The 13,331-nt window shown below is 41.0% G+C and overlaps 1 protein-coding gene across 3 annotated transcripts in view; it reads left to right on the forward strand.

Annotated features, from left to right (window-relative positions):
• Positions 1-13,331, forward strand: part of MKLN1 (muskelin 1) — a 341,476-nt gene that overhangs the window by 152,145 nt on the left and 176,000 nt on the right. The window contains exon 1 of one of the 3 annotated variants that reach the window (XM_054564058.1): positions 9,225-9,350. The exons of the other annotated variants lie outside the window; for them this stretch is intronic. Coding sequence (XP_054420033.1) covers positions 9,253-9,350 — 98 coding nt within the window. The 5' untranslated portion in view covers positions 9,225-9,252. Of the gene's footprint in view, positions 1-9,224; positions 9,351-13,331 lie in introns of those variants that run through there. 3 annotated transcript variants of the gene reach the window in all.

Consider the following 13,331-nt stretch of genomic DNA (forward strand, 5'->3'; position numbering starts at 1 on the left):
GGTGGCCTTCTTAAGCTAAAGCTTCCTAACTCAGGATGGGATTCTAATATGATGACTTTCATGTGAAATGGGAAGAGAGAGTTGCCTTGATAGATCGGCAGGGGTCAATACCTATGGGACAATGAGATTATCTCTAGATGATTCTATTATGTTCTGAGAGTAACTTTAAGTAAGAAATATATTTGGCTCGTGGCCTTAGGAAGATAATGCTACTGGTATCACTACTATGGCCACTATTATTACTTTATATTTCATATGCTAATCCTTTCTGAATTCTTTATGTTAGCCCACTTAATATCTGACAATGTACTTGACTGTGAGCGCAGTAATAATGAGGTGTATTCCTAGTAGGTGTCCAGGAAGTGATTACTGAATGAATGGATAAAAGTCTAAGCAGTCCAGGCAATAAAGGTGACAGCAACTAAGATGAAGTTGGGGGTGGGAGGGAGTGAGAGGAGCTAGTTCTGTTTCCTCCTTCACAAAAGATCGGGAAGGTGATAAGATAAAAGCACTGACAGATTCTGATTTAAGAATCCCCTTCACCTCAAACATTTCTCTACCCAGAGGGCTGGGATCATTTTTTTCTGAGCCAATTTCAGTCCTCCCAAAAGACCTTTTCCTTCCAAATACATTAGGAATCAGTGTTAATTGCTTTTTGGAATATTATTTTGTCAGTTTCACTTAGATGTGGTAATTTGCAAAGCAACTCCCAGTAGTTGACAGTTCATCCATATCTGTATGGTGTTCAGACGTTTCCTGGGATTCCTGCCCACCACCCAGGCAGCTGGCAGTGTTCACCAAACCAGGATATGTGCTCACCTGGGATTAGCTTGGAACCAGAGCAGTGCTTTATTGTGTCTGGGAATTTTAAATTCTGAAAAGGTCAATACCCGGTCTTACTTAATCCAGAAAATAAAAGTGCAGCAACTCCTAATTTGAGAATTAGCAGGCACTTAAAGATCACCTAGTCCACACTAGGTGGTTGAGGAAATTGCAGCTCTGACAGATTCAATGACAAGGTCAGCTGGCTGGTAGCTGGGAAACTGGGTCTAGAATCTATATTCTTGGTGTGGCACCAAAGTGTGAGCTGGAGTCCTCTGAATTTATGCCAGTGTGGATGGAAGTGTTTAAGTTACTGTTTCTTTTTGAAGCTCTCTTCCCTGGCCAAAGACTTCTGGTCCTCCTTCACACATGCTTCAAGGTCACAGCTCAGACCAAAGTGTTTGTAAAAAACTAGGCACTTAGAAGAGGAATCCTTGCCAGTTCCTGTGCCCTGGCTCCAACCGAGCTCACCAAACCAAAGGAGGGATAAAGTGGTCGCTGAAACCAGGAATTACTAGGTTTGGGTGTCAACAGGCAAAGGGATGAATTGTTTGATTTCTTCAGCAGGCTAAGGCTGCTGCTGCTGCCACCTCCTGGGAGAAGGCAGATCCAAGCTTCATACCTTAAACTAGTCTCCACGTTCACCTATGACTTGGGCCAAGGCCCAAAGAACATTCCTTTGTCCTAGAAAATAAAGGGGATATTCCCTTAGTTAACAAACAAAACACTGGCATTTGCTTTTCATCTGCTCTTTTTGGTAGTGTAGTGCTTAAAAAAATGATTTCGAACACCAATAACAAAGTTGAAATGAGTTAATACGGGAACCATGAGAGAACAGAAGATTGAGGCAGAACAGTTAGCGTTAGGAGTACAACAGATTCTCTCTCTTGGCTCTCTGAATCCTGAATCCTGGGGTGATGTTAGGAATGCATACATTTGAGAATTGTAAAATGAAGAGGGCATATAGGAGTTTGGTGAATCTTAACCTCCAAGAATCTGAGTTTACTTGCAGGGTTGTTGTGAGATAATGCATGTAAATTCCTGGCATGAAAGAAATGTCCAATGGGAATTATACTGGGGCAAGTTCACTCTTCTAATCCGCATGGTGATTTTCTTCATTTACTAAACAAAAAATAGATTGACGGCCCCCTTGCCTTTCATTCTTTTTAGTTTTCTGATCTATAAATGACCTTTAAGCAAATTCCTTTTATTTTTTTAAAAATATAATAATAAATTAGTGCTGATGGGCTGAATGCTTGTGTTCCCAAAATTTCATATGTTGAAGCCCCAAATCCCCAATGTGACGTTTTGGAAACGGGACCTTTGGGAAGTAATTAGGTGTAGATGAGGTCATGAGAGTGAAGCCTAATGATGGCATTAATGGCCTTATACATTAGCTAGACAAAGTTGATTGCTATGGAGGTAATTCTGGTGAGGGCTTAGGAAGGGAAGAGAAAAGGAGAGCTGGGGAAAAAGATGCTATCTTAGAGAATACATAAATAATCATGTACAGAATGTTGATAGAAATATGGATGGCCAAGACCATTCTTGTCTCACACAGATATTATGGTGCTGGAAACTGGAGGAAAGGTGATCCTTGTTATAAAGTGGCAAAGAACTCTGGCTGAACTGTGTTTGTGTTCTAGTGTTTTTGTGGAAGGTAGAACTTACAAGTGATGAAACTGGACATCTAGCTGAGGAGATTTCTAAGCAAAATGTTGAAGAAATGGCTTGGTTCTTCCTGGGTACTCAATGCAAAAAAAAGAGACAAATGAATTGGAACTGTTAAGAAAAAGGAACCGGAACTTAAAGATGTGGAAATCTCCCAGCGAGTCCATATTATAAAAAAATGAGAAAGCAGTGCCTGGAGAAGAATGTCAAGGGTGTGGCTAAATGACCATTTGATAAGGAGATTAGTGTGGATGTGAACTCACAGACCTAATCATCTACCCCAGCAGGAACACCTAGCTTTGAACTGAAGTGGGTGGAATTAAGGAAGACTGTTGGACTTCTTGAATTTTACAGGCCCCAGCTGGAGCAAAGATTTTCTTCGAGAGAAGGGAAGAATGACCCTGAAGTCAATTCAAAGATCATTAGGGCTACTTTCATGGTTTCAAAAGGTGGGGGGCCTCACAAGAGGCCAGAGAGCTCCTACCCAAAGCCTTGGCTGCCAGGAACTGTAGCAGTGTGACCACCACCAGGTAGAGCTCTGGGAATATGTCTCTGGCATGGCTGAGCTGTGGGGACAATGGTGGGGTGGAGGTTTTCAGAAAATGGGGGGAGGGGGAATGGGAGGAAGAAGGGGTCCAGAAGGCAGAGCATCAAGAGAAAGGGGATTATTCTCCAGCCTTGAGATCTCAGGAAATTTGCCTTGCTAAATTTTGGACAGTTTGGGACTAATCACTCCTTTCTCCCCTCCCCCACTTTTCTTTCCTCCCTCCTTTCCTATTGTTCTCCGTTGGAATGGGAATGTTTATCCCACGCAGGTTTGGCTTCACAGGCTCAAAGCTGGAAAGGAATTTTGCCTCAGGGTGCATCATGCCCATATCTGATTTAGATGATAGTTAGATGAGGCTTTTGACTTCATAGACTTTAGAGTTGATGCTGGAATAAGTTAATATTTTTGGTGTTGTTGAGATGGAATTGATGTATTTTTCATGTGAGAACATGTATTTTGAGGGGCCAGGAGCAGAAGCAAGAGAGTGGTTGTCTGCAAACCAGAAAGAAGGCTCTTACCAGATACTGAATTTACTGGCACTTTGATCTTGGGCTTTCTAGCCTCCAGAACTGTGAGAAATGCTTGTTGTTTAAGCCACCAGTCTATCATATGTTTGTTATTACAGCCTTACCTGACTAAGACAATTAGTGAGAAGGAATTCAAGAGAAACCAAGAGATTCAATTCAGGAAATATTTCTTGAGACTCTACTGTGTGCTACTTATAGAGGATATAAAGAAGAAGAATGTAGGTGTACACCAGAAAATTTCCCATTAATTACATTAAGAAAAAAAGTGACTGAGAACTAGGCATTTGAGTTCTAGATTCAGATCTATAAACAGCTCAGTTGTATAAATGAACTTAGGCATAACATCTAACATATTTGGGTATTAGTCTCTCCATCTGTTGCATAATAATATTGTAAAGAAAAGTTCTTCTGTTTACAGCACATCTTGCTTAGGAGATAAGGCACTGAATACCGTGCTGTGCTTCAACTCTCCAAACCAGCTAAAGCTGTTAGAGAAACGATGAACTTCGAATGACGTTCATAAGCTAAAGCAAGACCCTTACAAGTTTTTTGTTTCCTAACATGAAATATAGGGTCTGTTTTAACCAGTCATGCACAGAGCTGTGGATTTATTGCAGCCTACTTAGAGTATTTGTTTTAATCTTTAATTACTGTAACAACTACGAAACCCTTTACTAACAATTAAAAACACCTAGACACCTTCTTTCTCTTTCAGCCCATTGATGTATTCTTTTGCCTGGAAACAAATAAAATCAGTTGTATTTGTTTTGCTTTTAAACTCTGGTGTTCTTCATTATTTAACACCATCTTGTATTTGAATAGTACCTTATAGTTTTCTAAGGCTTGGGAAGAATGGGATGCAATAAAAAAGCGGGCTTTTGAACCAAAGATTCTGGTTCTGTCACTGATTAGCTATATTCCTTTGGATAAGTTACTGTTATCAGTTATGGTTCTAGCTGGAAACGGACGGCATTCTGAAATTGGACGATTTGTGAGATTTAATAGAGACTAAACATAAAAATGTGAGAACATACTGGAAACCATAGGGAGCAAAATGTAGGTGGTTACTGGAACCCAGAATCAGAGAGAGCTGTGCAGAGGCCACTTGGGCAGAGGACTTGTTATCTTTGGTTGTAAGGGCCAGTCAGCCCAGAGTGATCTTGCAGGCAGGGAGTCAGGGGAACAAATACCTTTGTCTCACTCTCTCCCCATCTGCATATCTAAGAACAGGGCGGGGTGGGGGAGTGGGGCACGGTAAAAAGCAAAGACAACAATTATTAGGCCTTGCTGAGTCTTATTTTTCTCATTTGTGAAAGGAGGTATAATAATATTTATCTGTCAGAGTTTTTATGAGAATTAAATGAGAACTTATATCATAGCAGACAAGGACTCTTGATCTTCAAAACCACTGTGTGAAACAGAAAAGATAGAGTTTATTAAAATCACTTTATAGTGGTAGAAAATGAGACTCAGAGAAGTTAAGTGACTTTTCCACGGTCTTGTCACTAGAAAAGTAGCGAAAGTGGGGACTGAAACTGGGATTCTCAAAGTATATTCTAGGTTTCTTTCCCTAGACTATTCTTGTACTCCTCAATCTCCTTCTGCAGAAGGCTGCCACAGATGGTTTCTTCTATCTAGAGCTGCTATACTGGGAGCTATGGTGATTCTGCTCCTCAGAGAAAAATTCATTGACCCAGGAATCAGTGACAAAACCAAAAGAAAAAAAAACAACCATTGATTGAGCAGATATAAAGAAGGCCAAATGCCTATGAGGTAGCTTGACATAAGATTCTGACCAATACAGGTCCCCACATTGGATGCTCGGCAATTCCATTTGGATATTAGGCACCCCTTATATAGTATGCTGAAGTCAGAATTCTTGATTCCTTCTCCCTCAAAACTGTTCCATCCTCAAATCTTCTCCTATCAATTAAAACATCACTATCTACACCCCGAAAACCCAGGAGTTATCCTGGAATCCTTTCTTCCCTCCCTCATCAGCAAGTCTAGTGGGCTTTATTTCCAAACTATGTCAACCACTTCTTTCTATCTCCCCTGCTAGTCCAAGCCACCATCATTTCTGGCCTGGTTACTAAGATAACCCTCTTGTCAATTCTCCTTTACTTCAATCCGTCTTGCCTCCCTCCAACCCATTTTTTTTAATCCTTGCCTGAGGACATTTTTTTCATTGCTTTCAGAGAAAGAGGGAGAGAGAAGTATTAATCGGTTGCCTCCCTGTATGTGTCCAGACTGGGAATTGAACCTGCAACCTAGGCATATGCCCTGACTGGAAATCGAACCCACAACATTTTGTTTATGGGACAATGCTCCAACCAACTGGGTCACTTGGGCCAGGGCTTTTTTCTTCTTCTTTTTTTTTTCCAGAGCGATCTTTACAAAGTGTAAACTGAATTTTGCTGCCCCTTGGCTTGAATCCCTTCATATTTCCTTGTCATAACTTCTTGCCAAGACTGTTAGGGCCCCATTTGTTCTGACTACACTCTCCCTCTCCACTGATCTGCAGCCACACTTTCTTTTCTTTGCACACACCAACCCCTTTCCTGCTGTAGGCCCTTTGTGCTGGCTTCTTCTCTCTGCCTGGAATGTTTTTTTATCCAGCTTTTGCATGGGTGGCACTTTCTCACTGTATAGGTATTAGCTCAAATATTACCTTTTTAGAGAAGCTTTTCTTTACCATCCGACCTAAATATTCCTCCAGGGTAGTCTCTTTTTAGCACTTAAAATATACAATCTAAAATTATCTAGTTAACTTATTTATTATATGTTGCCCTACCAGAATGAAAGCTGTGTCCTTCTCTGGCTTGTCTGTTTATCCCTGTTTCCTTAGCATTTAGGACAGGGCCTGGCATATCACAGCCTCTCAATAAATTTCTTTCTTTCTTTTTTTTTTTTTTTGCAGGAAAAGATAATGAATGGTGACAAACCAAATACAACCAGTTACTCTCTCTGGGAAGTATTTACTATAAGAACCATATTGGGATTGAAAGATAAATAAAGATGATTCCCTGTTGATTCCCCCAAAATGATGATTTATATCCAGTTCTCCACGAGGCCATTAATATGTTCCAATCTTTGAAGAGTGGGGAGACTTAGCGGCTAATAACAGTTTCTAGGACTTCCCCATGTATCCTTACAATAAACATCATCACCTAAGGTAATGCCCCAAAGGCAGAGGAGGTAAAGATCTACCCCTAGGAGACGTGAGCTACTAGCAGACTCCTGCAAATTTTGAAATTTCTTTAGTTTTCTATTTTATCTTAACATATACACAAATTTTAGGTTCAGTGTTACATCTATCTATGTTTATGTTAATATGTGAGGGCTTTAAATTATTTTACCATTTGTAAAATCTGTGCTATAGAAAAGTCATGCTATCCCGAATCTTTACATTCTCTGTGGCAGTCATACCTCAGGGATACATGCTTGGAGTCTGAGAAGCTCTGGCATTCTTATTGCTTTGTAACCCAAGTTCTCTTTTAACATAATCCATTCATTCTTCAAGAAATATATAATGACACCCTAACAGGACTAAGGATACAACTGTGAACAAGATATGCATCACATCTTACTTTATGAGAGCTAGAGTTTAGAGAGAGAGAATGAGAAATAAAGAGGAAATTAAAATATATTATAATGTTTGCTAATATAAGGATGGAAACTCAGGGTGCCAAGAGAAATGTAGAAAATGGCATCTAACCCCAAAATAAGTGATGAGGAATGATTTTCTAAAATGAAATAATCTGAAAAATGAGCAGGAATCAGCCTGGTGAAGAATGGGGGACAGAATTCCTGGCTTGGCTTACGCTAAGCCCTGGCAAGAGAAGACACAAATTGTAGAAACCAATTCAGCATATTAGGTTAGTGTGGCTGGGGTAAAGAGTGCAAAGGAGAAAAGAGGGGGAGGGGGAGGGAGAGAAGAGGGAGAGAAGGCTGGAGAGGGAATCAAGACTGGGTATGAAAGGCCTCTGCTAAGGCCTTTTGATTTTACCCAAAGGGAATGGAAAGTTGCTGAAAGTCTTAGAAAGTCATCTAGGAAGAACCAATTTCTGTGTTTGTTTGTTTGTTGTTGTTTTTTTTTTTTTTGAAGATCATTCATAAAACGTAACTGTATATCTGAAAAAACACAAGGGCTCTACCAACAAAGGGTAAGAGGTATACTTAGCAAATGTGGAGCCCCAAACTAATTGAACTGAATCATGATCTTAATCTTCTCCCATTAAAAGTGTCTCTTTTCCCCAAAGATAACGACTACTCATCTTTGGGAGGAACCTCTGGCTTCTCCCACTGTCTCTGGACTCCCAACTGGAGTCACTGGGGCGATAGGGTTCCCTCCAGGAACACATGCTTTTCCCACATGCTGCAACACTCAAAGAACGTGTAATTTTGAAGGTCGACATACTGTGGCCTTTCTAGATGTATTTAGCATCCTTGATCTGATATGCTAGTGGAGGCCACTACCAAGTTTTTCCCTATGGAAATAAAAAGTCAGAAAAAAGATGTGAGGAAGGTTAATGATTATAATGGGAAGAGAACACAGTTACTGAGGTGTTCTGACTGTCTTGGTCATTTGCTGAGAAACTCCGCATGAGTTTTTCATCTCTCAGGGGGAGATGAAGACACTGTTTAGGTTTTCAGGGGTAGAACCTCTGAGACCATGAGTGACAAGTACTTTGGTGACTGCAACTGCTAAACCAAGCGATAAAGGTTGAAAGAGGTACCTGATGGGAGCATTGTCTAACACTGCCAGATATTTAGAGCAAGAGTTCCTTTTTTGATAAGAAGCTGGTATGAAGCCCATATGGCATTCCGAGCACAAGGACTGTTATTCCCTCTCTAGTTTTTTTCTTGAAACTCTGTCTCTCGCTTTCTCTGAACTTTTGGGCTAAATGCCTGGCAGAGTTAATAGTGCGCAGATTTACCAACTGGAAAACTGAGGTCAGTTTCCTCAACTCCTTAAGGATTTTTTCTGGTCTGGGGGGGGGGGGGGGGGGGGGGTGGTGAATGCGGTGACTGAGCAAACCAACTCCACAAGATTCGCAGGAAAGGGCTCACAACAAATGTTTACAACCAAGGGCACAGAACACGGTGAGAGGACACGCGAGCATTTCCTTTTCTGTCTCGCTGTGCCTCTGGAACACGGGGACAGGACATTTAAAACCATGACAACTCCAGAGGAAAAGGACTTCAGCTATTCCACTTCAATTCCCTTGTATGCTGTGTCCTGACAGGATTTATAATTTGGAGAGGGCAGTGGTTTCTGAAGTCTCAAAGGAGTCCCTTCTCCAAGTTTGTCTTCTCATGTTCCTTCCCTTCCTGGCCCATAGCTACCATTTATTTCTTATCATTATATTCTTGGCTTTTTCTTACCTCAGCTTGTAAGACAAGTCCTTTGCGCCTCTCCCTGCCAGCCCCACAGGAGAGCCCCTCAGGTGCTCACACTCCCGTCCCAGTTTCCGTAAGTCATTAAGGAGGGTTCAGCGTCGGAAAGTCGGAGAGAATCGCGGACCCGCGCGCGCCCAAGCCCTCCAAGCAGCTGTAACCGTGACGCGAAACTGAGGTTGCCGGCGGCCGAGGTGGGCCGCGGCCCCTTTAAGGTCAGGCCACGCCTCTCCCCTCCTTCTTGTGCGGCCGGCGGTCGGTGGCGGCCGCTACGGTGCTGACAAGATGGCGGCTGGCGGGGCTGTCGCTGCGGCGCCCGAGTGCCGGCTTCTGCCCTATGCGCTACACAAGTGGAGCTCCTTCTCCTCCACCTACCTTCCTGAGTAAGTGCCGGGCCTTGGGCTGGTGCTTCTCTACTCTTCGGCGTAAACTCAGCTGCGCTAGGCGGGCAGTGGAGGGCGCCGAGCCGAGAGGCCCAGGCGGGGCCTGGTGAGGGGACGCGCGGCCTCCAGAGTCAGTCCAGCCACCGAGTTCGTTGTCCGCCTCCGACTCAGGGAGGGGTTAGAGTGGGGAGAGCAAGGTCGCGGGGAAGGGGCGAGGTATGTGGTGGGTTCGGGGCGCTTCCACCCGGAGCCAGTGATGCTGCCTTCGGGATTTGGGGGTTGAGGATTTTGGGGGCAGGAGGCTCAGGGAGGTGGGGCAGGAGTCGGAGGTTTGGGAGTCCGGACGACGGTCAAACTTGTAGAAATATCTAAGGTCGTCCGAGCTGGTCAGAGACGGGGGACAGATAGTCCGGTCAGTTGCCGCTGGTACAAGTGTAAAGCTAAGACGAGGAGTTTCGGGGTGGGGGGGTGGTCATTAAAAGTGATGAGCACCAAAAGAGTGGAAAGAGTCACGAAGGTTGAAAAGTTGTGCAATCCATCCGAATCCTTGCAAGTGGGGAGACCTTGTAGGATTTGCCGGGGGGCGGGGGAGCGCTCCCCCCGCACCCCCGCCCAGCTCCTCACGGCTGGTAGTTCTGAAAAAGATAGGTAGTGGGCAAGGAGGGACATTACAGAAGAGTTCCATTATATTATGTTTCAGAACGTGAATTTATAGACACAGACCAATTTCTCAACCCAGAAACTCAAATATCGACGGAAAAGTCTAACTTTAGTGAACTTGACTTCCAACACTGGATTGATCTGGATCTCTGATATGGGTATTAAAAAGCATTCCATTGCGTTACTACCATTGCATATGTAGTCAGTCATACATAACATATTACATGTTTTTCTGTAGCAAATTCCATCTGAAATGTCGAAAGTACTTTAATACAGTATTTCGTGATCTTTAAGTTATTTTTGAGAGAGGGCTCTGTATTTGAAACTAATTCCAGTTTTAAATACAGATAAGAGAAACTGATTTAGTGAACTGTGCAGATTCTGAAGAAAAGTGACAGTTGTCCTTATGGATCATCATCTCACTAACCCAGAATGATTTTATGAACAAAACAAGTTGCAAATAATACGTTTTTATGTTACTGAAAAATGAAGTGACTAGATCTGTGAAGCATACTCAAAATTTTCCACCTACATTTAAAAAATTCTTCACATTTTTTCAAATTTGTTCCCTCTAGTCAAATCCATCAAGAATCTCAAAATGGAGCTGTTGCTAAAAGAATCTAACTCTGACTGCCAGGCCATTGTCCTGTTGTCAGGTCAAGGGTTGGCAGTCAGGCCTTCAGTGATTCTGGTTCAGTGAAGGGGGCCAAGTGAACTGTGGTCTGATCTGGCCCATGTGTCCTATTGATGGCTGCTGTATGGCTGTGACCTGATTGATGCTGACTGAAACTTTTAACCTGAGAGTGAGCCAGGTAAACATGGTAGCCCTCAGCTAGAGTTGAAATGTGGTCCTAGGTACTTGACTTCTGATTTTCCGGGCTAACAAATTCTTGAACCTAAAGATAATCATCATTTGTCTATACCCAGGTTAGGATCACAGACAGTTGGAAATTGGGTGGCATTGTTTGATCTAATAACTGGAGACATTTTCCTGGTCTTGAATCAGGCTACTTCCAGGATTTCACTCTTTAAACTTACAGCGTAGGAGTGAGACTTGGCTATCACAAGTCCCATCTGAGTTACCAGTACATCTCAAGCAGGAAATGATTTAGTGGGATGGCTGCTTTACTCTGACTTATGTCTCATCTTGGCCCCAGAGCACTAATTTTGGGGTTAGAAGGCAGCTGTATGAGATCTGTTAAATATATTCATAAACTAGTATCTAATGCATATTTAACTTTCAAACACTTTATAGTGTCTAATGCTTATGATAGTCCGTTGACTTACACAGTATAGTTTTTATTTTAAAGCACTGAACTATTATAATAAAAGAGTACTCTGAATTTTTTTTCTTTGAAGGAATGTAGTTGAGCATTATGGAGCTTTAGTGTGAGAGTTTTGTGTCTCCTGGATTGGTGTGTGCCATACCTATATTGTGAAACACTTTTGGTACTGAACGTCTATTAATTTGCAAGTAGGGATGTTATAGCTTTGTATCATAGGAAGTGTAAGAAGGATTGACTTTGCTTACCTTTGTCCTGAAATCCTAACAGCAGCTGCTGTATCTTTACTGGCATTGACAGTCATGTTAAGTAAGGTACTTCTAAGCTGGTCTAATGTTAAGTAAAACCATTTGCTGAAATTGTTTACAGAGTAGCAAATATTTATTGATTATAAGTCACAGATGCAGGCATTTTGAGGGGTCGTAATGCAAAAACATAACGTGCCTTCCATATGCTAGCCTCTCTTATGAACACCTTAAAGGTATTGACTTAGTTAATCCTTAAAACAATTGTATGAGGACTCTCCATTTTTCAGCTGAGGAGACAGGCTTGAGGAGGTTAAAACTTGCCTGAAGTGGGTGCTAGGTGGAGTCAGGATTTGAACCCAGGTGGTCTGGCTCCACAGTCCATGGTCTTAATTATAGTGATGTTCGCTTCTGCACGAAAGTTGAGACAGGAGTTCAGAGATTTGAAAGAATTGTTGTATTAAAGGCGCTTCCATTTTAGTTGTGTAAAGACATGAAGTCATGAAAAAAAGAAAAATTCAGATCTCTAATCTCTTCCTAAGGACTTAACAATTTTTTTTCCTTCTTCCAAAAGCAGAAAGAAACAAAGATTTCACCTTATAAGCATTTTAGATTTATTTGGACTTTAAAAATGTTAAAGCAGAGATCTAGTTATAGATAACATAGTTTTTACGTTGAAACTAATGAAGTGGCCCCCTTTTTTTTTTTAGTGTGCTTTAAAAAGCTTGCCTGTATTTTATTTTTTTCTGAAATTTACACCTAACTTGGGGAAAAAAGAGAAATATACTTATTTAAATGATGAGTAATTCTTAGAATTACATGCAGTCTTACATGTAAAAATATTTTATAAACTGCTAATCCATATATTCAAATGTATATTGCTATAGCTAATAGTGTTAGTACAATTTATTGAGTACCTAGTATATGCAAGATGATTTTTATATATAATTTAACATAATCCTTAGCACAGAATTGCAAGATAAGTATTATATCTGTTTTGCAGGTGAGGAAACTGAGGTCTATACAAGTTAAGTAACTTGTCCAATGTCTTAGTAGTTTTCAAGAGATCTCAGACTTAAAAACTATCACATGTGCCTCTCGTTACAACCACTGCTTATTGAGTGCCTTTTGTTCTTCAGGAACTATGCTTAGCACTTGTAGTTTTTTATTTAGTCTTCACAAATGACCCTCAATATTGTCATTATATTTTATAGTTAGGTAAATTGAGGTTCAGAGAGGTAAGCTAACTTGCCCAGGTTTAAGAGTTGAAAGGGTTGGAGATAGGATTCTGATGGTGGGCCTTCTGACTTTTGTTACCAAAGCTCCTTCACTATTTTACATGACTATAATATGTACCTAATTGGGAATACAGATAAGAAGTGCTATAAAGTTAGAGTACACAAAGAACAGTATTTAGATATGTTTTATCTTTACCTTTCTGGTTTTAATATAGTAATAGGAAAACTGGGAGGATTATTGAAAGCGTTTTTTATACATTAGGTAATTTCATTGATTTGGAATGATTCTTATTTACATATTATTAAAATACTTAACAGTTTAGATAGTAAAATTGGATGAAGCTTTTTGTTTGTTTACCTTTTTCTGTTTTTACTTCTTAAAAATCAAACAATTAAAATAGTTTCTTGTGTTATCATGTGCTTCAAGTTTCAGAGTAAAAGTGATATCTGTGATTCGAACACTAGGATAGGAGTGAACCTATTTAAACTATTTAAAAATTTCGCATTTAAAAAGAATTTATATTTTTTCCTAATTGCAAAAAAACCCCAAGAATT

This window comes from Pteronotus mesoamericanus, unplaced genomic scaffold (assembly GCF_021234165.1).
Source record: "Pteronotus mesoamericanus isolate MK-2021 breed Mesoamerican mustached bat unplaced genomic scaffold, CSHL_Meso_final scaffold_85, whole genome shotgun sequence".
Classification (NCBI taxonomy): domain Eukaryota; kingdom Metazoa; phylum Chordata; class Mammalia; order Chiroptera; family Mormoopidae; genus Pteronotus; species Pteronotus mesoamericanus.